This window comes from Rhinoderma darwinii, chromosome 1 (assembly GCF_050947455.1).
Source record: "Rhinoderma darwinii isolate aRhiDar2 chromosome 1, aRhiDar2.hap1, whole genome shotgun sequence".
Classification (NCBI taxonomy): domain Eukaryota; kingdom Metazoa; phylum Chordata; class Amphibia; order Anura; family Rhinodermatidae; genus Rhinoderma; species Rhinoderma darwinii.
Window position 1 is genome coordinate 349382085 of NC_134687.1, and position 25141 is coordinate 349407225.

General features: G+C 42.8%; 1 protein-coding gene across 2 annotated transcripts in view; it reads right to left on the reverse strand.

Annotated features, from left to right (window-relative positions):
• The window catches only part of CAAP1 (caspase activity and apoptosis inhibitor 1), a 56536-nt gene that overhangs the window by 24701 nt on the left and 6694 nt on the right, over positions 1-25141 (reverse strand). The window contains exons 2-4 of one of the 2 annotated variants that reach the window (XM_075826401.1): positions 21742-21945; positions 20241-20325; positions 15440-15515 (exon numbers count right to left, since the gene is read on the reverse strand). In XM_075826401.1, the coding sequence (XP_075682516.1) occupies positions 15440-15515; positions 20241-20325; positions 21742-21945 (365 nt within the window). Of the gene's footprint in view, positions 1-15439; positions 15519-20240; positions 20326-21741; positions 21946-25141 lie in introns of both variants that reach the window. The other variant, XM_075826391.1, reaches the window with a different exon arrangement.

Sequence of the window (25141 nt, forward strand, 5' to 3'; positions counted from 1 at the left end):
ACCTGCGTTACCTACTTAATATGACTTGTTGAGTACATGGGCCCATTTAAGAACTACATGTGACATTTAACATGGTTGACTTGCTGATGTATTGGTCCTGGCTATTTTATTCATTGTAAATGAATGGTGTGACGATTCCCCTTGCTTTATCCCTGCATTGAATAGGCTTGTATCATACTGAACCAATTGACCCTGGAACCCCAAGTTCGCCCCTGCTTCTAACAGGATTTAAAAAGGTTATCTGGGACTTTTCACAATGAGCAGCAGGGCAGGGGATGGGAGAACATAAAAAAAAAAAAAACTAACACATAGTCACCCCATATAGTGCCACTTACTCCAGCGCTGAGTGGAGAACAGGACCTCAGCGCTGGGGCAGGGAGCACGTCACAGGGTCTCTCCCCTGCCCCCAATTGTAAAAGGTCCAAGAAATCCCCTTTAATCAGTAGTTTAGCATTTTTCAAGCACCTTATTATCTGAAATAAACCCCCTTGTAAAAGGAAGCAATTCCCTAATTGAAGTACAGTGGTGCTTGAAAGTTTGTGAACCCTTCAGATTTTTCTATATTTCTGCATAAATTTTACCCATTTCACCCATCAGATTTTCAGACAAGTCCTAGAAGTAGAAGAGAACCAAATCAAACAAATGAGTCAAGAACAATAGACTTGGTCATTTATTTGAGGAAAATTATCCGATAACACATATCTGTGAGTGGCAAAAGTATGTGAGCCTTTGCTTTCAGTATCTGGAGTGACGCTTGTGCAGCAATAACTGCATCTAAACATTTCCGGAAATTGTTGATTAGTCCTGCACATCGGCTTGGAGGAATTTTAGTCCATTACGTACCAAACAGCTTGAACTCAGTTATGTTGGTTTAAGGTCAGGACTTTGACTTGGCCATTCCAAAACTCTAACTTTATTCTTCTGTAACCATTCTTTAGTTTGAACGAATTGTGTGTTTAGGGTTGTTGTCTTGCTGCATGACCCACGTTCTCTTCAGATTCAGCTCACGGACAAACGTCCTGACATTTTCCTTTAGAATTTGCTTATATAATTCAGAATGAATTGTTCCATCAATAATGGCAAACCGTCCTGGCCCAGATGCCGCAAAACAGACCCAAACCATGATACTACCACCACCGTGTTTCAGATGGTATGAAGTTTTTATGCTGGAATGCAGTGTTTTCTTTTCTCCAAACAGAACGCATCTCATTCAAACCAACAAGCTCTATTTTGGTCTCATCCATCCACAAAACATTGCTCCAATAGCCTTCTGGCTTGTCCAGATGGGCAGCAATGTTCTTGTTGGAGAGCAGTGGCTTTCTCCTTGCAATCCTGCCGTGCACACCATTGTTGTTGGATGCATGAACATTAACCCGTTAGTGACCGGCCCATCGTGTTTCTACGTCGGTCACTAACGGGCCTTATTCCGATGCCATAGACTTTTTACGTCGCGGCATCGGAATAAGTAAACAGAGCAGGGAACTGTCAGATCTCCCTGTTCTCAGCTGCTACAGGCAGCTGAGGGCTGGGAGCGTCCCTGCTCTGCTGTGTGAGATCGATATTAGTATCGATCTCACACGTTTAACCCCTCAGATGCGGTGCTCAATAGCGAGCACCGCATCTGAGTGGTTTTGGAGAGAGGGAGGGAGCTCCCTCTCTCTCCCACCGACACCCGGCGATACGATCGCCGAGTGTCTGTGTCTCTAATGGCAGCCGGGGGTCTAATAAAGGCCCCCAGGTCTGCCTGGAGCGACTGCCTGCTAGATCATGCCGCAGGCATGACCTAGCAGATGCCTGTCCGTGTTAAACGGACAGGCAGTAATACACTGCAATACAAAAGTATTGCAGTGTATTACAATAGCGATCGGTGAATCGCATATTATAGTCCCCTAGTGGGACTAGTAAAAAAGTGAAAAAAAAGTTTAATAAAGTTAATTAAAAAAAAAATGTGAAAAAAAATGAAAAACCCAGCTTTTCCCCTTACAAACTGCTTTGCTATTAAAAAAACAAAATAAAGTTAAAAAGTTACACATATTTGGTATTGCCGCGTCCGTAACGACCCAGACTATAAATCTATAACATTATTTAACCCGCACGGTGAACGCCGTAAAAAAAATAATAAAAAACTATGGAAAAATTGCTGTTTTCTGTGAATACTGACTTTAAAAAAATGTAATAAAAAGTGATCAAAAAGTCGCATCTACTCCAAAATGGTACCAATAAAAACTACAAGTCGTCCCGCAAAAAAAAAGCCCTCATACAACCGCATCGGCGAAAAAATAAAAACGTTACGGCTCTTCAAATATGGAGACGCAAGAACAAATAATTTTGAAAAAAAAGCATTTTACTGTGTAAAAGTAGTAAAACATACAAAAACTATACAAATTTGGTATCGTTGCAATCGTAACAACCCGCTGAATAAAGTTATTGTGTTATTTATACCACACGGTAAACGGCGTAGATTTAGTACGCAAAAAAGAGTGGCGAAATTTCAGATTTTTTTCTATTCCCCCCCAAAAAAAAGTTAATAAAAGTTAATCAATAAATAATATGTACCTAAAAATGGTGCTATTAAAAAATACAACTTGTCCCGCAAAAAACAAGACCTTATACAGCTATGTCGATGCAAAAATAAGAAGGTTATAGCTCTTGGAATGCGACGATGAAAAAACGTAAAAAATAGCTTGGTCATTAAGGTCCAAAATAGGCTGGTCATTAAGGGGTTAACACTAGTTAATGTGAGAAAGGCCTTTAGTTGCTTAGAGGTTACCATGGGTTCCTTTGTGACCTCGCAGACTATTATACACCCTGTTCCTGGCGTGATCTTTGTTGGTCGACCACTCCTGGGAGGGTAATAATGGTCTTAAATTTCCTCCATTTGTACACAATCTGTCTGACTGTAGATTGGTGGAGTCCAAACTCTTTAGAGTTGGTTTTGTTATTTTTTCCAGCATCAACAACGCTTCTTCAGAGGTCCTCAGAAATCTCCTTTGTTCATGCCATGATACACTTCCACAAACACGTGTTGTGAAGATCAGACTTTGATAGATCCCTGTTCTTTGAACACAACAGGTCGCCAACTCTCACCGGATTCTCATCCCATTGATTGAAAACACCGTACTCTAAACAATTTGCTAATCCTAAAAGGTTCACATACTTTTGACACCTACCGATAAGGGGTATTGGATCATTTTCCTCAATAAATAAATGACCAAGTCTAATATTTTTTACTCATTTGTTTGATTCAGTTCTCTATATCTACTTTTAGGACTTGTGAAAATCTGATGTAGTTTTAAGTTAAATCTATGCACCATTCTAAAAAGATCAGAAGGGTTCACAAACTTTCAAGCACCACTGTAGATACAAATGCAAGTCTCAAATATCCATGGTGACATTTTCACTCGTTACGGTTACATTTGCGGGATTACCGCAATATGTGTTAGTGTTCAGGAGGCTAAGTTGTATACATACTAATAGAGTGTTGGAAGAGCTGCTCTAGAAGTTGTTAAGGAGCTGCTGGAGAAGCGACGGCATGTCTTTGGGCCTGGGGCAGAGGTCCTGGAGCAAGTTTTGGGTAGTAGGAAAACTCTTCAGTATAGTCTGTGATCATGTAAGCAGTGGTGGGCGAGGCAGGAGCCTTCCCACGAGGACAAGTAAGCAGTCAAGCCATTTGCGGCCTAGTAAGGCCTTTCAACTGCCAGACCAAACTCCCTGTTTGCGACATCAGCAACAAGCGGCCAGCCACCGTCCACCTGACTAGAGCCGTAACTAAATATCGTGCCTCTCGTAGTGAGAAGTCTTAAGTAATCATACATTGCAAGCTCCTGCGAGCAGTGTCCTCACTCCTCTTCTCTGAATTTTGTTTTGTCACTATGTAATATACGATATTGTCTGTACATGTTCCCTCTGAATCTGAAATTGCTGTAGAATGTTGGCGCTACTTAAATAAAGATTATTATTACGTTTTAATCTTAGCCATGTGCAACATCGTCGCTGCAGTTAAGTTTGTTGCAAAAACTCATATTTCATTCCATCTTTGCCGCGACACCCCTGTGAGGGCCGTGCACCATCTAGGCCTCCACCTTACACAGTCAGCTATTCTGGACATGGCCCTTTGCTCTAGATAGCTGGGACGACTCCCCTTTTTGGGCATTCAATGTAGTAAAAAAAAAACGGGTGTTTTAGGGCACGAGTGCCCATTTATATAGTAAGAATGTAAGGCCCCATTCACCCAAAGTGTGGACTCTTATCATACAAGGACACAACCCTGTGGACACATTAGTTTAGAATTGTATAGAAGGCACCGTTGCAGCCCAAACCCATCTCCACTGTATCACAGGACGGTAATCACATAGATATATAAAAATATGGAAATGGGAGCACTCCTTGTGTATTTCAGGGAAACACCACATCGTGCCCAACAATGACGGATCATCATTGGGCGTTTTGGGCGACTGCCTGGGGCCCGAGGCTCCCCCGGGGGGCCCATGGAAGCCCAAACTACAATGCGTTTTTGCAGCGAATCGCAGCAAAAGCCGCAACAAAACGGCATTGTGTATGTCCTGTAAAGGACCTGCAGACATAAAGGTCACATGACCTTATGTCAGCAGTTCTTATTACGGATTAGAGACCTGCTGGTCACATGACCGCAGCTCCTACAACAGCAGCAAGAGAGAAGACCGTGAGGTGAGGTGAGCTGCTAGGCAAGTATAAGGGGATCATGGATTTGTTAAAGGGGTCTGTGTTTAGTGGGTCTGGTCTGGGGTCTGTGTTTAGGGTGTCTGGGGCCCGTATGTAAGGGGTCTGTATTTAGAGGGTATTAGTCTGTATTCGTTTAGTGGGTCTGGTCTATTGTCTGTATTCAAGGGGTCTGGACTGGGGGTCTGTATTTAGGGGGTCTGTATTAGTTTAAGGGGTCTGTTAGTTTAAGGGGATCTGGGGTCTGTTTTTAGGAGGTCTGGGGTCTGTATATTTAGGAGGTCTGTTGTCCAGGGGTCTGGTCTGGGCTTTGTATTAGTTTATGGGGGTCTGTATTTAGGGGGTCGGGTTCTGTATTAGTTTAGAGAGTCAGGTATGGGGTCTGCATTAATTTATGGGGTCTGTATTTAGGGGGCCTGGTCTGGGGTCTGTATTAGTTTAAGGGGGCAGTTCTGGGGTCTGTATTAGTTTAAGGGGGCAGGTCTGGGGTCTGTATTAGTTTAAGGGGGCAGGTCTGGGGTCTGTATTAGTTTATGGGGGCGGGTCTGGGGTCTGTATTAGTTTAGGTGGTCAGGTCTGGGGGTCTGTATTAGTTTAGGGGGTCAGGTCTGGGGTCTATTAGTTTAGGGGGTCAGGTCTGTATTAGTTTAGGGGGTCAGGTCTGTATTAGTTTAGGGGGTCAGGTCTGTATTAGTTTAGGGGGTCAGGTCTGGGGTCTGTATTAGTTTAGGGGGTCAGGTCTGGGGTCTGTATTTAGGGGTCTGGTCCGAGGTCTGTATTTAGGCTGCTTGTTCTTGGGTCTGTATTTGCTTAGGGGGGTCTGGTGACGGCAATAGTTTAGAAGGTCTGGGGTCTGTATGCATTCTAATTTATTTATCTGAGTAAAAGGGGTTGTCCGGGCACATCGATAGGTCATCAGTATGAAAAACCGGTCCGTGCCCGGACAGCCCCTTTAATATATAGTTCTGAGCCTTGGTGTCTGAATTTGTGTGTTTCTATAGAAGCTGGAAATGGCTGCAGAAGAGAGGAGCAAAGATGTATCATCTGGAGAAGTCGCCATACCGGTCTGTGTCAGATAGATAGAAAAGAGAACGACTCCTATCAGAGAAGACGTCACTCGTGAGTCATTGGTTCTATAGAGGAGTTGTCCCCTCTCCCGACATGTCTGTTGTGGATAATCCTTGTATTCCACATAAAGTCTTTGTGTACCCAGGACTAATAGACAAATGTGTGTTACCAGTCCCATTGTCAAGAGGATGTGTGATACATAATGTGATACGGTCAGCGATGGTTGGAGACTATCAGTATGTAGAAACACAGCCCATTGACAAGAGGAATCGTAACACCCATTTGTCAATGCTCGCACAAAAAGGTGGTGTTCACTATAAACACGGCAGAGCGGCGGTGGGGAAGGGGGGGCCCAAGTTTGTGGAACAGCCCAGGGCCTATGGATTACTTCATCCGCCACTGGTGCCCAAATAAAAAGAAGATTCTCACAACTCCATTTCACAAGTTGCACCATCTATTTAACTCGATCAGATGAGAGCATTGGTTAAGCTGTGGGTTTTCTCCGAAAAACCCAACAATAATACACTAGGAGCGCTCCAGTTTCTGTTTAATTCTATATCTCTTTTGGGCATTGGAAAAAGGGGATGTCAAAGAGCAGAAGCAAAATCTTAAAAAAATAAAATAAATAAAAAGGAACACATTTTCTCAATGCATCTTCTGCTCTTAGAATTTCAGGCTGTAATACGCACCATGCCGTTTTTTAATGCACACACTTTTTAGCTGCTCCATTACAAGAACGATCATTTCTATTACAGTAAAAATGGGCAATAACTTGCACAAGATGCTATTACTTGCACACAAACTGAGATGGAATAGAGGAAACATGACCATCTGCTCTTTAGGTCCCTGGAGTGTTATTTTGTACACACTATTCCATACTTTAAAACTTGCTGTAGACATATAATTTAAAGTATTGTAGAATAAACACAGAATTGTAAAAAACAAGGCTTGCAGAGCCATCTACTGGCCGATCCATCTATGCATCTAGATAAATACATTTAGATCATTTAAGTATATGTATCTATATTTTCTAGCTTCATCGCAAAAAAAAAAAAAAAAAAAAGAGATACAATTTAGGTTTCCCCATAAAACAACTATACATTTTAGGCTCTGTTCACATCTGCGTTGGGGGTCCCGTTCTGACGTTCCGTAGGTGGTTTACGTCAGAACGGGACCTTGAGCAGACACCGACAGAAACCAGAGATTTAAGTTTCCATTACCATTGATTTCAATGGTGACAGATCCGGTGCCCGTGGCTTCCGTTTGTCTCTTTTGTGCACAGGGTCCGTCGTTTTGCCGGAAGCAATATCGTAGTCGACTACAAACGGAAACCACGGGCACCGGCAATGGAAACCTCTGGTTTCGGTCAGTGTCCGCTTGTGTCTGCTCAGGGTCCCGTTCTGACGGAAACCTCCGACGGATCGTCAGAACGGGACCCCAACGCAGACGTGAACAGAGCCTTACATACGTTATCTAGAAATATTGGAGAAACACAAAAAAGTACCAGGTAATTGGTGATTTTATTGTTCATGTCATTATCATAATAGAACTAGTCTTTTAATCAAGTTACAAAGTGCTATACAAATAACTTTTTGACTGTCACTACTTTATGCTGCCCTCAGGCAGGCCAGCATGAAAATCTGACAAATTTGCTTCAAGGATGTTTTGGTATAGTCATCAGTGATGCTGTAGGTCGGGGGTAGGCATCACTCGTGAGGTAGAGAACTACTGTAATAATACAGAAGGTACTTTAAGGGAATGTATCAGTTAGATTACTTTACCAGAAAAAAAACACAAATTAATTGGAGCAGTGGAGTGTAGAATCTGTGAGTCAGTATGGTAACAGCGCCAAGGTCACCAGACTGTTGAACTAAAGGCCACACCGTTCAGCCGACAGCTATTCCTCCCGACCTCCCCATAAACGTTTGATCGGTTCAGGCGATCGTCCATGTGTTCTCAATGGGGAGAGGGGAATAAGCCGCTGCCAGACACTATTGGTGGTGGCTTTTACCTTTTGAGAACAAAGGATCGGCATGTTCAAACTAACGTCCGCAAAACATCTAATACAGATTATATAGTTGACTGGTCCTGCTGAAATCGTCCCATTGTCTAATGTGTATAGCCATCTTAAAGCATCGCTGATCGACTTTGAGATCTACTGGTAGGTCTCGGACAGGTCCTAGCTACTGGTTGCCTAGTTAAGCTGTAGGTCTTAAGAAAAATTGCAGGTTTGTTTATTTAGTGTGAATACTGTATCACGCTCCAGGACTAATTTGTTATCTACCCTGGAATAGAAAACGATATATAATTTAGCTATTAAATGAACAGTAACTTTTCAAACAACGTCTGGTGATCTAATAGTTTACCTCAGGGGTCTCAAACTCGGTCGGGTAAGTGGGCCGCATATAGAAAAAATGGGAAGTTGACGGGCCGCATTACTTTCAAATTTGATACATTACAAAATGATTATTAATCAATTAGTTATTTGAACTACTATAACACTATGTTACTATAATAATAATACAACATTACTATAATAATAATACTACATTACTATAATAATAATACTACATTACTATAATAATAATACTATATTACTATAATAATAATAATAATAATACTACATTACTATAATAATAATACAACATTACTATAATAATAATAATAATAATAATAATACATTACATTACTATAATAATACTGCTAGGTTTAAAATTTGAGATATTTCTCCACGTGCTTATTTCAACAATCCAGCTTTCCAGTTTAAGTGTCGCTAAATGCAGTCCGGCTCAGTTAGCATCGTTTGGCAGACATACAGGTCAAGATTGGGCAGCCCCTTTTTAGATAGTGCCACAGTGCCCTCTGTAGATGCTGCCGCAGTGCCCTCGGTGGATGCTGCCGCAGTGCCCTCGGTGGATGCTGCCGCAGTGCCCTCGGTGGATGCTGCCGCAGTGCCCTCGGTAGATGCTGCCGCAGTGCCCTCGGTAGATGCTGCCGCAGTGCCCTCGGTAGATGCTGCCGCAGTGCCCTCTGTAGATGCTGCCACAGTGATGTCAGGGTCTTGCCCAGAGCTGGAGTCCCGGAGCACAGCCGCTTCTAGCACTCGAACTACAGTAGATTTGTGACTGCAGCTCTGGATTTGTTTGGAGTATGGGACCTGATGTTACAGTACAGTTGTGACTGCAGCACTTGATGTGACTGGAGTATAGGACATGATGTTACAGTAGAGTTATGACTGCAGCTCTGGATGTGGCTGGAGTATAAGACATGATGTTACAGTAGAGTTGTGACTGGAGTATAGCACATTATATAATAGTAGAGTTGTGACTGGAGCTCTAGATTTATTTGGAGTATAAGACAAGATGTTTGCATCTGCATCTACTGATCTTGCAGTAGAGTTGTGAGTGTAGCTGTGGATGTCTCTGGAGTATAGTACATGATGTTACAATAGAGTTGTGAGTGCAGCTCTGGATGTGACTGGAGTAAAGTACATGATATAATAGTAGAGTTGAGAGTGCAGCTCTGCTCCTGTCATCACTGTCCATATATGGACAGAGATGTCAGGGGCAACCCCAGAGCTGGAGTCCCGGGCAGAGCGCTAGTAGGCTCTTCCTGGGGCTCCAGCTGTGCTCCTGACATCACTGGGACTCCTGCTCTGGGGAAGCCCTTGACATCATTGTCGATGTATGGACAGCGATGTCAGAGGCTTCCCCAGAGCAGAGCCTATACTAGCGCTCTGCCCGGGACTCCACTCTGGGGAAGACCCTGACACACTGTCCATATATGGGCAGCAATGTCAGGGAATTCCACAGAGTCCTGGAGCAGAGCCGATACTAGCGCTCTGCCCGGGACTCCGGCTCTGGGGAAGTCCCAGACATCGCTGTTCATATGTGGACAGCGATGTCAGGGAATTCCAGAGTCTCAGAGCAGAGCCGAGACTAGCGCTCTGCCCGGGACTCCGCTCTGGGGAAGCCCCAGACATCGCTGTTCATATGTAGACAGCGATGTCAGGGAATTCCAGAGTCCCGGAGCAGAGCAGATACTAGCGCTCTGCCCGGGACTCCGCTCTGGGGAAGACCCTGACAAACTGTTCATATATGGACAGCGATGTCAGGGAATTCCGCAGAGTCCCGGAGCAGAGCCGATACTAGCGCTCTGCCCGGGACTCCGCTCTGGGGAAGCCCACGACATCGCTGTTCATTGTAGACAGCGATGTCAGGGAATTCCAGAGTCTCGGAGCAGAGCCGATACTAGCGGCTCTGTGTCCCACGGGCCGCAGATGACAGCCCCAGGGGCCGCGTGCTTGAGACCCCTGGTTTACCTGATATACATCAACATTGTAATTTCCTTACAGTTAATATTTATTTGTTTTATCCATGCAAATTCTGTGTGAAGTTATTGCCACTAGGTGTAGAAGTCAGGAAGAGGGTGGGCGGAGAAAGAGCGAGCGAGAGAGCAAAAGAGAAAGAGCGAAAGGGAGAGAGCGAAAGATAGAGAGACTTGCAATTAAAATTGAAAAGTGCACAATGCATGAATGTGAGCAGTGCTGTGCCTGGTGAAACATCAGTAGCCATAATGCTGCGCCAAGCACCACAGCCCCTTTATTCTTTTGATTAGTGAGGCTGCAACAGAAATCGCATATTGATGCCATATCCATCAATGTTTAACCCTTTCCCTTATACAAGAAAAGAAATTAAAAAAAAAACGATTTCTTAAATAAATAAAAAATCATAATCAACACATAACCATTTATTTTCTGAAATTACACACGACACATTTTGAAAATGCCACTCAGCACTCTACACTCATATCCACCTTCATCTAAGTTGAACTTCGATGTGATTGATATTATGGTAGTTCTGTGTGTTAGACACGCACAGGTCCCGCTTTCAGTGGAGCCGTCAGTTTAGCCGAATTGACATAATTGACTCATAACGGACGATACAGCAACAATGTATAGAAGATACAAGGAAACGATCGCAAAAACGAAGCAACATTTTTAATAAAAGTCAAAGTATAAAAAGGTTTTAAAATCACCTAAAACTTTAATTCAATATAAAAATAAAAAAGAAAGCTTGCAAATGTGTACATAGCCTTTAAAGAGAACCTTTCACCAGCCCATATACGTGCAGCTGAGTGCACCATGTAAAAGGCAGGGCAGCATAAACCTTGTGTCACTTTAAACTATGTTTTTAGCCGCCTCCGTTATTTAGATATCGGTGCCGTTATATTTGGCACCCGGTATATAAATAACCCCCTGAGCCGTCAATGGGGCATTTTTTTAATTGTAAATGGCAGAGGGCGCGTGATACTTAGCGCTCTGACAGTATCAGAGGGGCTTGTGCTGTGTGATCTCTCGCGCGAGATCAAACAGTCTTGTCGTCCTTGTCTGCCGAGCGCTTAAGAGAGAACGATAGCGTACGCTCTCATTCTCCCACCAGGATATGTTATAAATATCAGATAGATGCGAGTACCACCTCAGGGACACACACCTACAGTGAAGGAAATAAGTATTTGATCCCTTGCTGATTTTGTAAGTTTGCCCACTGTCAAAGACATGAACAGTCTAGAATTTTTAGGCTAGTTTAATATAAAAAATAAAAAAACAAAAAAAAAAAAAAATCACATTGTCAAAATTATATATATTTATTTTCATTGTGCACAGAGAAATAAGTATTTGATCTCTTTGGCAAACAAGACTTAATACTTGGTGGCAAAACCCTTGTTGGCAAGCACAGCAGTCAGACGTTTTTTGTAGTTGATGATGAGGTTTGCACACATGTTAGATGGAATTTTGGCCCACTCCTCTTTGCAGATCATCTGTAAATCATTAAGATTTCGAGGCTGTCGCTTGGCAACTCGGATCTTCAGCTCCCTCAATAAGTTTTCGATGGGATTAAGGTCTGGAGACTGGCACCTTAATGTGCTTCTTTTTGAGCCACTCTTTTGTTGCCTTGGCTGTATGTTTCGGGTCATTGTCGTGCTGGAAGACCCAGCCACGAGCCATTTTTAATGTCCTGGTGGAGTGAAGGAGGTTGTCACTCAGGATTTGACGGTACATGGCTCCATCCATTCTCCCATTGATGCGGTGAAGTAGTCCTGTGCCCTTAGCAGAGAAACACCCCCAAAACATAATGTTTCCACCTCCATGCTTGACAGTGGGGACGGTGTTCTTTGGGTCATAGGCAGCATTTCTCTTCCTCCAAACACGGCGAGTTGAGTTAATTGCAAAGAGCTCAATTTTAGTCTCATCTGACCACAGCACCTTCTCCCAATCACTCTCAGAATCATCCAGATGTTCATTTGCAAACTTCAGACGGGCCTGTACATGTGCCTTCTTGAGCAGGGGGACCTTGCGGGCAATGCAGGATTTTAATCCATTACAGCGTAATGTGTTACCAATGGTTTTCTTGGTGACTGTGGTCCCAGTTGCCTTGAGATCATTAACAAGTTCCCCCCGTGTAGTTTTCGGCTGAGCTCTCACCTTCCTCAGGATCAAGGATACCCCACGAGGTGAGATTTTGCTTGGAGCCCCAGATCGATGTCGATTGACAGTCATTTTGTATGTCTTCCATTTTCTTACTATTGCACCAACAGTTGTCTCCTTCTCACCCAGCGTCTTACTTATGGTTTTGTAGCCCATTCCAGCCTTGTGCAGGTCTATGATCTTGTCCCTGACATCCTTAGAAAGTTCTTTGGTCTTGCCCATGTTGTAGAGGTTAGAGTCAGACTGATTAATTGAGTCTGTGGACAGGAGTCTTTTATACAGGTGACCATTTAAGACAGCTGTCTTTAATGCAGGCACCAAGTTGATTTGGAGCGTGTAACTGGTCTGGGAGGAGGCTGAACTCTTAATGGTTGGTAGGGGATCAAATACTTATTTCTCTGTGCACAATGCAAATAAATATATATCATTTTTGACTATGTGATTTTCTGTTTTTTTTTATATATAATATATCTCTCACTGGTAAAATTAACCTAGCCTAAAAATTCTAGACTGTTCATGACTTTGACAGTGGGCAAACTTACAAAATCAGCAAGGGATCAAATACTTATTTCCTTCACTGCATCTCTAAAACTGGGCCCCCTAAACCCCGTTCTACTGCGCTGTGTTGTGGCCACTTCCTAGTTACATGGTCGAGTTACGGAAACAGCGTAACTCGTGGAGCTACGCAGTTACCGTAACTCCCATAGAACTGAATAGTAGTTACGGAAACAGCGTAGCATGCTACGCTGCTTCTGTAACTGCTGTTCACTACTATGGGAGTTACGGAAACAGCGTGGCTCAGCGAGTTACACGGTTTCCGTAACTCACCTATGTATTAAAGTGTATTGTACCAGACATCTATTGATCGCTGGTTCAAGTCCCCTAGGGGAACTAAAAGTGTAAAAAAAACTAACAAACAAAAAAAAAAAAAGTTAGATACATTTTCAGGAGTGTAAAAAAAAAAAATAAAGTAAAAAAAAAACAAAAAAAAAAAAACACTGGCCTTTTTTCCCCAAGCACAATGTCCAAATAAAAAAATTGGTGTTGCTGCATCCGTAGAAGTCCGAAACTATTATAATCTAGCATTATTTGACTCATACAGTGAACGGCGTAAAAAAATAAATAAATTGAAAACCCCAGAATCTGTCTTTTGGTCACCATAGCGCTAAAAAGAATGAAATAACAAGTGATAAAAAAAATCATATGTATCAAAAAAAATGGTGCTAATAAAAACTACAGCTCGTCCCGCAAAAACGAAGCCCTCACACCGCTCAAACGATGGAAAAATATAAGTTATGGCTCTCAGAGTGTGGTGAAACGGAACAAATTATTTATTTTAACCAATAGTTTTTTCTTTGTAAAAAGTAAAATATGAATTTTTATCCTATTTTCTAAAACCTGGGTGCGTCTTATAGTCAGAAAAATATAGTATTTTATTTTATTATTTTCTTAGAGTACAGGTCCATCTTTGAGCACCAGTTTACATAGTTATTTTACACAAAAAGTTGAGTAAATTTGTTAAAAGTATATTCCAGGCAAAACAAAGAAAAGCTACCTGTCTAACCTCCTCTTCTTATTATTTCTGTCAGTTATCCCATTTTAATTTATCGTTGGTAGGCCATGCTGGTATATGTCCTATACAGCAGGGCTTCTCAACCTTTTTCTACTGGGGCTCCTCTAGCCAGTACATAGTGATGCCTGGACCTCACAAGGCAATAAAATTCAGAGCTGCTGATAACCATAGGAATCGTGAATGCAGCTCTGGATTAATAAGACTGTAAAGCTAGCCATACACTAGAGATTTTGGACAGCCGAAAATTACAATTTAGACCATTTTCTGCCAACTGTGGGACCTTTTCATGACACGAACGAGTGTGTGAGACTCTGATCAAAGGCAGATACCTTTGGAAAAGTTGATCTGCATTGTTGGGTGCAATCCTTGGAAAGAAGTTTAACCCAAATGGCAGTTCCTCATCCCATCAATAGAAACCCAAACAGATCAAGGCAGAGATCGATCAGCGATTATTTTACCTTAACAAAACGTCGACCTTCACAGACTAAGGCCTCATGCACACGACCGTATTTTTTCCCACCCGTAAATACTGGCGTAAATACGGGTCCGGTGTCACACGTATTCCACCCGTTTTGCACCAGTATTTACGAACCCGTGCTCGTAAATATGGGTCCGGTGTCACACGTATTCCACCCGTATTTACGAGCACGTTTTTGGCGGCAAAATAGCACTGCACTAATCGGCAGCCCCTTCTCTCTATCAGTGCAGGATAGAGAGAAGGGACAGCCTTTTCTGTAATAAAAGTTAAAGAAATTCATACTTACCCGGCCGTTGTCTTGGTGACGCGTCCCTCTCTTCACATCCAGCCCGACATCCCTGGATGACGCGGCAGTCCATGTGACCGCTGCAGCCTGTGATTGACCTGTGATTGGCTGCAGCGATCACATGGCCTGAAACGTCATCCAGGACGTCGGGCCGGATGTCGAGAGGGACGCGTCACCAAGGCAACGGGCGGGAGACCGGACTGGAGGAAGCAGGAAGTTGCCGGTAAGTATGAACGTCTTTTATTTTTATTTTTTACAGGTTTATACTGATCGGTAGTCACTGTCCAGGGTGCTGAAAGAGTTACTGCCGATCAGTTAACTCTTTCAGCTCCCTGGACAGTGACTATTTACTGACGTCGCTTAGCAACGCTGCCGTAATGACGGGTGCACACATGTAGCCACCCGTCATTACGAGAGCTCCATAGACTTCTATGGACTGTCCGTGCCGTTATTACGGCCAGAAATAGGACATGTTCTATCTTTTTTAACGGAACGGGCACCTTCCCGTGAGAAAACGGGAAGGCACCCGTCGCCAATAGAAGTCTATGAGCCCGTTATTACGGGTCGTGATTACGACCCGTAATAACGGGAGTTTTTACGGTCGTGTGCATGAGGCCTAACCATGAACGAGGAGTCGTTCAAAAACCGGCCACTTGAGATCCCCTAATGTATGGCCAGGTTAGCTCTTGATCAGTACATGAAAAGATTAAACTTTGTACGCAGATTAGATCAATATATAAACTGCAAAATGCTGTTAAAATGTGAACACACACAAAAATTTTGTAAATATTTTCGACAATAAAAGATAATTGAATTGTAAAATTCTAAATATGCCCTGAAGCTACTTACTGACTGCCGAGTCCTGCTCTGTATTTTGTTCCATGTCCGTCGTTCTCTTCCTCGGTGTTAGAATCTATACCATGGTCTCCTCGACAAAGTAATGGGAATAAAATAATGGTAAAATTATTTTTAATATATCATCTTCAAGAGTTATAGAACTATTGTTGTGAACTATTGAGTGCGTGCGCTCGGTAGTATGCGACTTGCTGTATGTACTCTAAGCCACTGATCCTCAATGTGCCTAAGCCAAGTACCCCATACTCAAACAAATTACGTCCAGGAGCGTAGCTAAAGGCTCATGGGCCCCGATGCAAAAGTTCTTATTGGGCCCCCCCCCGCAAACTTCTCATGGCCGACGGTCCGCAGCTTTCAGCTGCATCGCTGGGCCTCCTAAGTGACCCAACAATGCAGCACTAGCTGCCAGGGGCGTCACTAAGGACTTAAAATGTCAGAGGAAATAGCCCCAATACATATGTTCCCCAAGAAAATATATGTGTGTGTGTGTGTGTGTGTATATAGGCGACAGCATATCTATAGCACTACGACCCTATAAACTATGGATAGGATTAGATACAGTGGCTCAGCGAACAGTATCACACATGATGGGATTAGATACAGTGGCTCAGCAGACAGCATCACACATGATGGGATTAGATACAGTGGCTCAGCAGACAGTATCACACATGATTGGATTAGATACAGTGGCTCAGCAGACAGTATCACACATGATGGGATTAGATATAGGGCCCAGCTCGCTGACATTGCGGCTCCAGCGCTGGACCCAGGAAAGGTAAGAATAATAATTATTTAGCTTTTTTATGTGCTACTAATTATTTTTGTGCGTTTGTGTTATTTTACAGGTTCGATCATTGGACTACGTCTGATTAGAGGACTACTTTAATGACAGCGTTTTTTTTATTCTCAATAAAATGGTTAATGAGGGTTGTGTGTGTTTTGTTATTTCAATAAAATACTTTTTCTACGTCCTTGTATTTTTTTTTTTAAACGTTATTATTACCGCCTTAGTAATGGCCGCTGGCTGATTGACACCCTCCATTATTAAGGCGGGGCTTAATGTTAGATATGAAGAGGCTAACACTAACCCCCATTATTACCCCGGTACCCACCGCCACCAGGGGTACTGGGAAAAGCCGGGTACAAACCAGTTACCGAGAATCTGTAGTGATGGTCGGACATCAGGGTGGCCGCAGGCTGGTATTATTAGGCTGGGGAAGGCCAAAAACAGTGGACCTTCCCACCCTAGTAATGCTGCCTGCTGCTGCTGCTGTGTTGTATCTGGCTGGTTATGACAATTGGGGGGGACGGGACGGGACTATAAGCTACTCATATACAATACAGTTTTGGAGCCTTTCCATTTTAAAGCTCAGCAGTTTGCAGATCTCTCATTCTCCCTAATTCACTAACAAGTGGTTATTATCATAGTGTGCTATGTTACGAATATAGAGAACTTGCTGCCAGGTCACGGTTTCTACAAGCATGCTAGCTGACATTACACTTGCCTCTTCTTCCCCCTCCCCAGATAGTACACCCTTATACACTACTTGACACCGTCTGGATACTGCGGTAATGACTCAGCTTGAAATTCCCTGTTTAACCCCTTCAGGACACAGCCTATTTTGGCCTTGTGGACGCAGACTATTTTTTAAATTTGACACGTCTCACTTTTTGTGGTAATAACTTTGGAATGCTTAATAACAAGGTTCGGATAGCACAAGGTAATGGCGTGGCTGCATTAGTAGGGGCCCAACCCGATCCAATAGAAAAAAAGTACTATGCACACCAATATGGAGTTATTTATCCAAACAAATAATGTATTTATAGCCAGTGACAGTGCGACGTTTCGGTCAATACCATGACCTTCCTCAGGTACTTTCGTCAATGCTTTATCTTGCGTGGATGGCGCTGTAAGCTTGGCGGGTAACCGCTATAGTGAGGCGCTCACTATAGATGGATAGTACACAGGCAGTTGTTAGGACATACCTGAGTATGCCCTAACAACAGGAAATATGGTAAGACAGCCCTGGGGTCCTTCAATGGACCCTGGGCTGTCTGGCCATATATGGTATGTCCCTCAATCGCATCATAGGGATTCGCATCCCCCCCCTGAATGCTGCAGTCCGCTTTGATCACAGCATTCAGGGGAATAGCGGCGGAGATGAGAGGTTTCTCTAATCTCCGCCGTTATAGAGCGGGGCTGCGGCTGTGTAATACAACCATTACCCCGCTCTAGTAAGAAGTTTGTCAAATGTTTAGCTACACTTTAACCTTTTAGGTGTTTCACAGGCATTAAAGCAAAGTGGAGGTGAAATTTATACACTTTATTTTTTTCTATAGAAAATCCATTTTGATCCATTTTCTTTTGAAACACAGAAGGTTTTACCAGAGAAACGCCTCTCAATATTTTTTGCCTAGTTTTTAGAAATATCCCACATGTGGCCATAGTGTGGAAATGGACTGAAGCACAGGTCTCAGAAGCAAAGGAGCACCTAGAGGATTTTGGGTCAGGTTTAAAGAGGTCTTGTGGTGCCAAAACAGTGGAAACACCACCAAAAAAAAGACACCATTTGGAAAACTACACCCCTCAGGGAGTTTATTAAAAGGTATAGTGAGCATTTTGACCCCACAGGTTTTTTGCTGTACTTAGTGGTTAGACCGTGAAAATGAAAATCTAAATTTTTTCCAATAAAACTTAGAAATGATAAATTTTTACAATACAAAGAAAAAAAAAACACCACAGCATTTGATAAGCAATTTCTCCTGATTACGGCAATACACTATATGTGGTAATAAACGGCTGTTTGGACACACGACAGAGCTCAGAAGGGAAGGAGCGCCGTTTGGCTTTTGGAGCTCAAGTTTGCTGGATTGGTTTTCGGGCACCATTTCGCATTTGCAAAGCCCCTGAGGGACATCCCCCAAAAGTGACCCCATATGGGAAACTACAGCCCGAAAATAATTTATTTAGGGGTAGTGAGCATTTTGATCCCACAGGTTTTTTGCTGAAATTTAGTGGAATTAGGCTGTGAAAACTTCTATAGTTATTTTATTCTTTTTTTTACGGCGTTTACTGTGCGCTATAAACAACATATTTACTTTATTCTGCGAGTCAATGCGATAACGGCGATACCATATGTTTATAGGTTTTTTTATAAAAAAATAATTTAGTTTTTGTGTTGCCATATTCATAACTTTTTTATTTTTCCATCAAGATAGCGGTGTTAGGGCTTGTTTTTTGCGGAACAAGCTGTAGTTTCTATTGGTACATGCGACTTTTTGATCCCTATTTATAAAAAAAAATTAGGAGCTGAAGTGACTAAAAAAAAATAGCGATTCTGGTATAGTTTTTTCATGATTTTTTCCTTACGGAGTTCACTGTGCAGGATAAATATGATTTTATATATATATTATTTCAGGCAGTTACGGACGCGGCGATACCAATTATGCATAGGTTATTTTTTTTTTCTAATAATAAATGACTTTATAAAGGGAAAAAGGGTGATTTTTACATTTTTATTACTTGGAACTTTTACTTTTTTTATATTTGTATTTATATATTTATTTTTTTTTAGGCCCACTAGGGACTTGAAGATCCAACTGTTGGATCGTTGTTATAATACCTCGCAATACTTATGTATTGCGAGGTATTATACCTGTCAGTTTCACACGGACAGGCAGTGTATTAGGTCTCACTAATCGCCTTCCGTAGAAGGCAGACCCGGAGGTCTTTGTTAGGCCTCCGGTTGTCATAGCAACCATCGGCACCGCGCAACGGGGTGCCGATGTTGTTGTAACAACGTAAATGTGGCGGTCTCTATTGACTGCCGCATTCTAGGGTTTAATCGGTGGAGATCACGGCTGTGATCCCACCTGATGTCTTCTCTCAGTACGGAGGCTGCTAGTAGCAGCCAGTGCTGACATATACCGGGCTTCGGGGAATGCCTGTGTGCTCCGTTAGTAGCACATGTAGATTAATGGGCTGAAGGCACAAGGACCAGTGCTGCAGCCCGTTAATATACATGGGGTGGTCGGGTAGGGGTTAATATTCAAGTTATTGTAGCTACATCTCGCTCTTTTTGCTTCTGCAGAAGACGTTAGCAGGGAGAAAGTAAAGGACTGCAGCAATTCAACTCCTCCTCCTACTTAGCTCCATATTGAAATGAATAAAGCGTGCAGCCTGTAAGTAAATGAAGCCAATAAACACCACAGTGCACTCAATGGTTTTATTCTAGATTAGAAACCAGAATTTACACACTGAGGTGCAGATCCTAAGAGGTTCTTACGTGGATCACTTCATGGATTAAGTCAGTCAGAGCTGCAGGTAAACTAGAAAAGGTGTACACTATTCTTCCATCATTTTCAACACCAACAACTCAGTGTTTTAGATCGCTTTACTTCAACTTATCTCTATTCTGTGTTTCTCACATTTTCCTATTAATATATTGCAGTTAACATCCGCTGTATATTTGTCTGCAAAATGAAAGCATTTATGTAACACAGCTGCTGATTTTCCGATGCCATGGGCTTCTTATAGTCACTGTTCCTTCAGGGGATTTCAGCTGTTCAGCTATTTTCAGGGTGTACATTTAATTGGTGTCTTATGCCCTTAGAGATCTTAACCCTCGTTCAGCTGAGAAGACAACAAACTATTAAGTGGCATGTACGGATATTAGCCAGAAGAACCAGCCTCAGAAGGTAGTCTGTGGGCATAATGGGAAACGGCTATATAAAATATCAGTGATGGTGAATATACATTCTACTACAAAAACAGTGAATAATGAGTTTGCCTTACCTTGAAGGATCATTAACAAACTTTCATCACTTTCCATTTCCACTTGCTCAAGACAAAGCTGTTTGATCTCATCAAGAGATAAATCCTACAGCATGAAATACAAAATAAATAAATGACCCTAAATCAAACAAGTTTTGCAAATTTAAAAACGCTGACTTCATGCTGTAAAAATAAAACTACAGTTTGACAGAAGACATACAGGCCCATATCAAAGAAAGTGTACTTCAAGGCGTGCATTATATACGGGAAAATATATTTTTGTCTGAAGTTTAAGGGGACTACTTAGAAAACCAGAAATCACACGAAGAGGAAAAGACAGTGCTTGTTTAAATAGGCATGGCCATACATTATACATTTCTGGATGCGTAACGTTGCCATATGGTACGACCAAAGATCAAAATAACGTCTCTACAGGTATCAAATATTTAAAGAACAATTTTAATACCCTATTTCTATGTCCATTAATCAGTAATTGAAGTTATAGGGAAGATGCTTTGCTGTAGTGATCTTATGATAACACTTCCAGGTTTGCTTTCTGTTCAGTGTTGTAACAGAGACATTGGGGAGAGGGAAGAGTGAATAGTTGTCCATAACAACCAATCAAACTTACACTCTCATTTCCAGAGGGCCTCTAAATAAAAGGAAAGCAACATTGTGATTGATTGCAATGGGCAACTGCTCCACCTTTCCCAACGTTTTGTCAAACTTCACGCATTGTGTGGATTAAAATTGACAAATTCAACAATATTTACATCAATGGCACTATTCAAGGCAGTTAGGAAGTAAATGTTGATGCCAATGGTAACTAGGATCCATACAAATGCCCTGTGACAACACTAATCAGAAGTTAGAACAGGAAGTTTTGTCATGTGATCACCATATCACAGAAGCCTCAGGGCTCTAGACTGCACTGATAATGCAGCTAAAAAGTTATTAAGCAACACTTTTTATATTTTTAATGATTCACTAGAAGGCCCTTTTCTAGATTTCTTCTGTTCGGAAGATTGTTCCTTTTAGCGAATGGAAACGCATATAGTTTTAGTCCGCAATGGAATGAACAAATAAACAGGTGCTTTACTGCAATAACTGAAATGCAAATGCAGGCTACCACAAAGAAGTGTGTTGTTACTTTCAGAAGTTAGTTTGTTCCAATAATAACCAGTATAGCTCTGAGAACTGTAACCCTGTGGTTGCCTGGCAGACCTGTCGGTCAATGGATTTGCTATCTCACTCTGTCCTGGACATGCAAATCCCCTGCACATGACCGTACCCGTAATCACGATCAATGATTACGGACACGGACAGCCGCCCGCATTTGCAGGCCGTGCTTTCATAACGTATGGGAACACCATCCATAAAAAGCAAAAAATAGCCCTATCTTTCGCGGAGCCTTTCTACGGCACGGACACCTTCCAGTAAATATACGGGACGGTGTCCGTGGGCAATAGAAGTGAATGGGTCCGTACTTACGGACTGTAACTGCGTATGCATGGAGCCTTACCTTTAGCATATCAGGAAGCATTTTCATCAGTTTCCTATCCCCAAGTACCCGGAAACAGTGGTCAAGCATCTCTTTCCTATCAGAGACGTAAAAGCTTATAGGTTTAAGTGGGACACTCAGATCTAGTCCTCCCTCCTCTATATCGCTCAGCTCTTCAACATCTTCCTCTTTTGCTCCAGTAAACAGAGAAGAGGATTCTGGTTCCTGAAAATGATAAATAGATAAGTCTACATCTACAAAGATATGTAAAACACTGTAACAGTCCAGAAGGAGGAAGAAAATAAACGATAAAAAAAATAATTCAATAAAACATGGCCCCATTTGAACTCCATGAACTATGGATAGAGCTAGTACCGCCCAATGATGAATTGAGGAAAAAGGATGTCAATTGTTAAAGATGTTGCCCCATGTGGACAACCCCTCCTGTTACTGATCGCTGTGATCAGCTGCTATCGCCGAGAGAAGCTGCTGATGAATGCACATTCTGAAACGTGGTATTTCACGGTGCCCCTTTAAATGAATGGCCAACCATGTAATACATGATGGCACAGGGTCCTCTAAAGCAGGAGCTGTAGTTAGCAGTGGCTATGCAGCCTAATAGAGGGGAGTCCTGAGTTAGGGGCCCCCCTCTAGGACTTCAAGGTTGCAAAATACAAGAAAAGAACTTCAAATGTAAGGGTATGTGCACACACACTAAATACGTCCGTAATTGACGGACGTATTTCGGCCGCAAGTCCCGGACCGAACACAGTGCAGGGAGCCGGGCTCCTAGCATCATACTTATGTACGATGCTAGGAGTCCCTGCCTCGCTGCAGGACAACTGTCCCGTACTGTAATCATGTTTTCAGTACGGGACAGTTGTCCTGCAGCGAGGCAGGGACTCCTAGCGTCGTACATAAGTATGATGCTTGGAGCCCGGCTCCCTGCAGTGTGTTCGGTCCGGGACTTGCGGCCGAAATACGTCCGTCAATTACGGACGTAAATAGTGTGTGTGCACATACCCTAATAATGAATGTCAAACAGCATTTTCTGGTGCTCTATACGGATGCAAAGCGGGACAGAAATGTATTGATGTCTTTTAAAGAGGCTCTGTCACCACATTATAAGTTCCCTATCTTCTACATGATGTGATCGGCGCTGTAATGTAGATTACACCAGTGTTTTTTTATTTAGAAATAATAATAATCTTTATTTATATAGCAGCAGCATATTACGCAGCACTTTACAATTTAGAGGGAACATGAAACAAACAATATCAGACATTACATAGTGACAAAGTTAATTTACAATTCAAACCTGAGGACCCTGCTCGCAAGAGCTTACAATCTATGAGGAAATAAGGGAGACACAAAGTGTAACAGTGTTTGTTCTGTACAATGGTCCGGCCATTTTTATACACATGGGGTGGGAACATAAAGCTGCATGAGCCGGTCACCAGCCAGTATCCGTGTATGACTGACGTGAAGAGAAGGAGTGTGAGGGAATCTAATTCTGATGACTAATCTATAAAGGGGCCATGGAAAGGAGTCAGATTAGGGAATGTTATAGGCCTGTCTAAATAGATGTGTTTTCAGGGCACGTTTAAAACTGTGGATATTGGGAATTAACCTGATTGTCTGGGGTGCACATTTCAGAGGACTGGTGCAGCATGAGAAAAATTTTGGGAGACGGCAGTGGGAGATTCGGATTATGGAGGATTTTAATCTAAGGTCGCTGGCAGAACGTAGAGCCCGAGTAGGGTGGTAGACAGAGATGAGGGAGGAGATGTAAGGAGGTGCAGCGCTGTGGAGAGCTTTGTGGGTGAGAGTAATAAGTTTGAATTTTATTCGGAAGGGGATGGGCAACCAGTGCAGTGACTGGCACAGATTAGAGGTGTTGGTGTAGCGGTTGGTCATAAAGATGAGCCTGGCTGCTGCATTGAGGATAGATTGGAGAGGGGAGAGTTTGGTGAGGGGAAGACCGACTAGTAATGAGTTACAGTAGTCAAGACGAGAGTAAATCAGAGCAACAAATGAGAGTTTTGGCGGTTTCCTCCGTAAGAAAAGAGCGGATTCTGGAGATGTTTTTGAGGTGAAAATGACAGGAGCGTGAAAGTGATTGAATGTGAGGAGTAAAGGAAAGATCTGAGTCAAAAATAACCCCGAGACAGCGGGCGTGCTGCTTAGGAGTGATGGTAGTGCCACACACAGAGATGGAGACATCAGGTTTAGGGAGGTTAGTAGATGGTGGGAACACAAGGAGCTCAGTTTTAGAAAGATTCCATTTTAGATAGAGAGAGGACATGATGTTAGAGACAGCGGACAGACAATCACTGGTGTTCTGTATTAGAGCAGGGGTGATGTCACGGGAAGAGGTATATAATTGGGTGTCATCAGCGTAGAGATGGTACTGGAAGCCAAATCTGCTGATGGTTTGTCCAATAGGAGCTGTGTAGAGAGAAAAGAGGAGCGGACCTAGGACTGATCCCTGAGGAACCCCGATATCAAGGGGAAGAGGAGAAGAGGTGGAACCAGCAAATGACACACTGACTGAGCGGTCAGAGAGATAGGAGGAAAACCAAGAGAGAGCCGCGTCCTTGAGGCCAATAGAGTGGAGCATGTTAAGTAGGAGTTTGTGGTCTACAGTGTCAAAGGCTGCAGAGAGATCCAGAAGAATCAGGAGAGAGTATTTACCGTCCGATTTAGCCGCCAAGAGATCATTTGAGACTTTAGTAAGGGCAGTTTCTGTGGAGTGTAGAGTGTAGAGTGTAGAGTGCGGAAACCAGATTGTAAGGGGTCAAGAATGGAGTTAGCAGAGAGATAGTGGATAAGGCGAGAGTAGACCAAGCGTTCCAGGAGTTTGGAGATGAAGGGCAGATTAGAGACTGGTCGGTAGTTAGCAGCGCTGGATGGGTCAAGAGTTGTTTTTTTTCAGTAATGGGTTTATAATGGCATGTTTAAAAGAAGAGGGAAAGATACCAGAGGAAAGAGAGAGGTTAAATATTTTAGTTAGGTGACCAGTGACAGCTGGGGAGAGGGACTGGAGGAGGTGTGAGGGGACAGGATCACTAGGGCAGGTAGTAGGACGAGAAGAAGAGAGGAGCCTCGAGACTTCTTCAGTTATTGGGTCAAATGCTGAGAGTGAAGAAGAGGGAGTGCGGGTGGGAAGAGGATCGATGTTACTAGGGGACTGGGAGATAATATCATGGCAGATGTTGTCAATTTTAACTTTATAATAAGTGGCCAGGTCTTCAGCACTGAGATCTGTGATTGGCGTCTGCACTTTAGGACTAAGGAGGGAGTGAAAAGTATCAAAGAGGCGTTTTGGATTATTAGATAGTGTGGAGATGAGAGAAGTGAAGTAGACTTGTTTGGCGCGGTGAAGGGCAGAGTTGTAAGTTTTGAGCATCAATTTGTAATG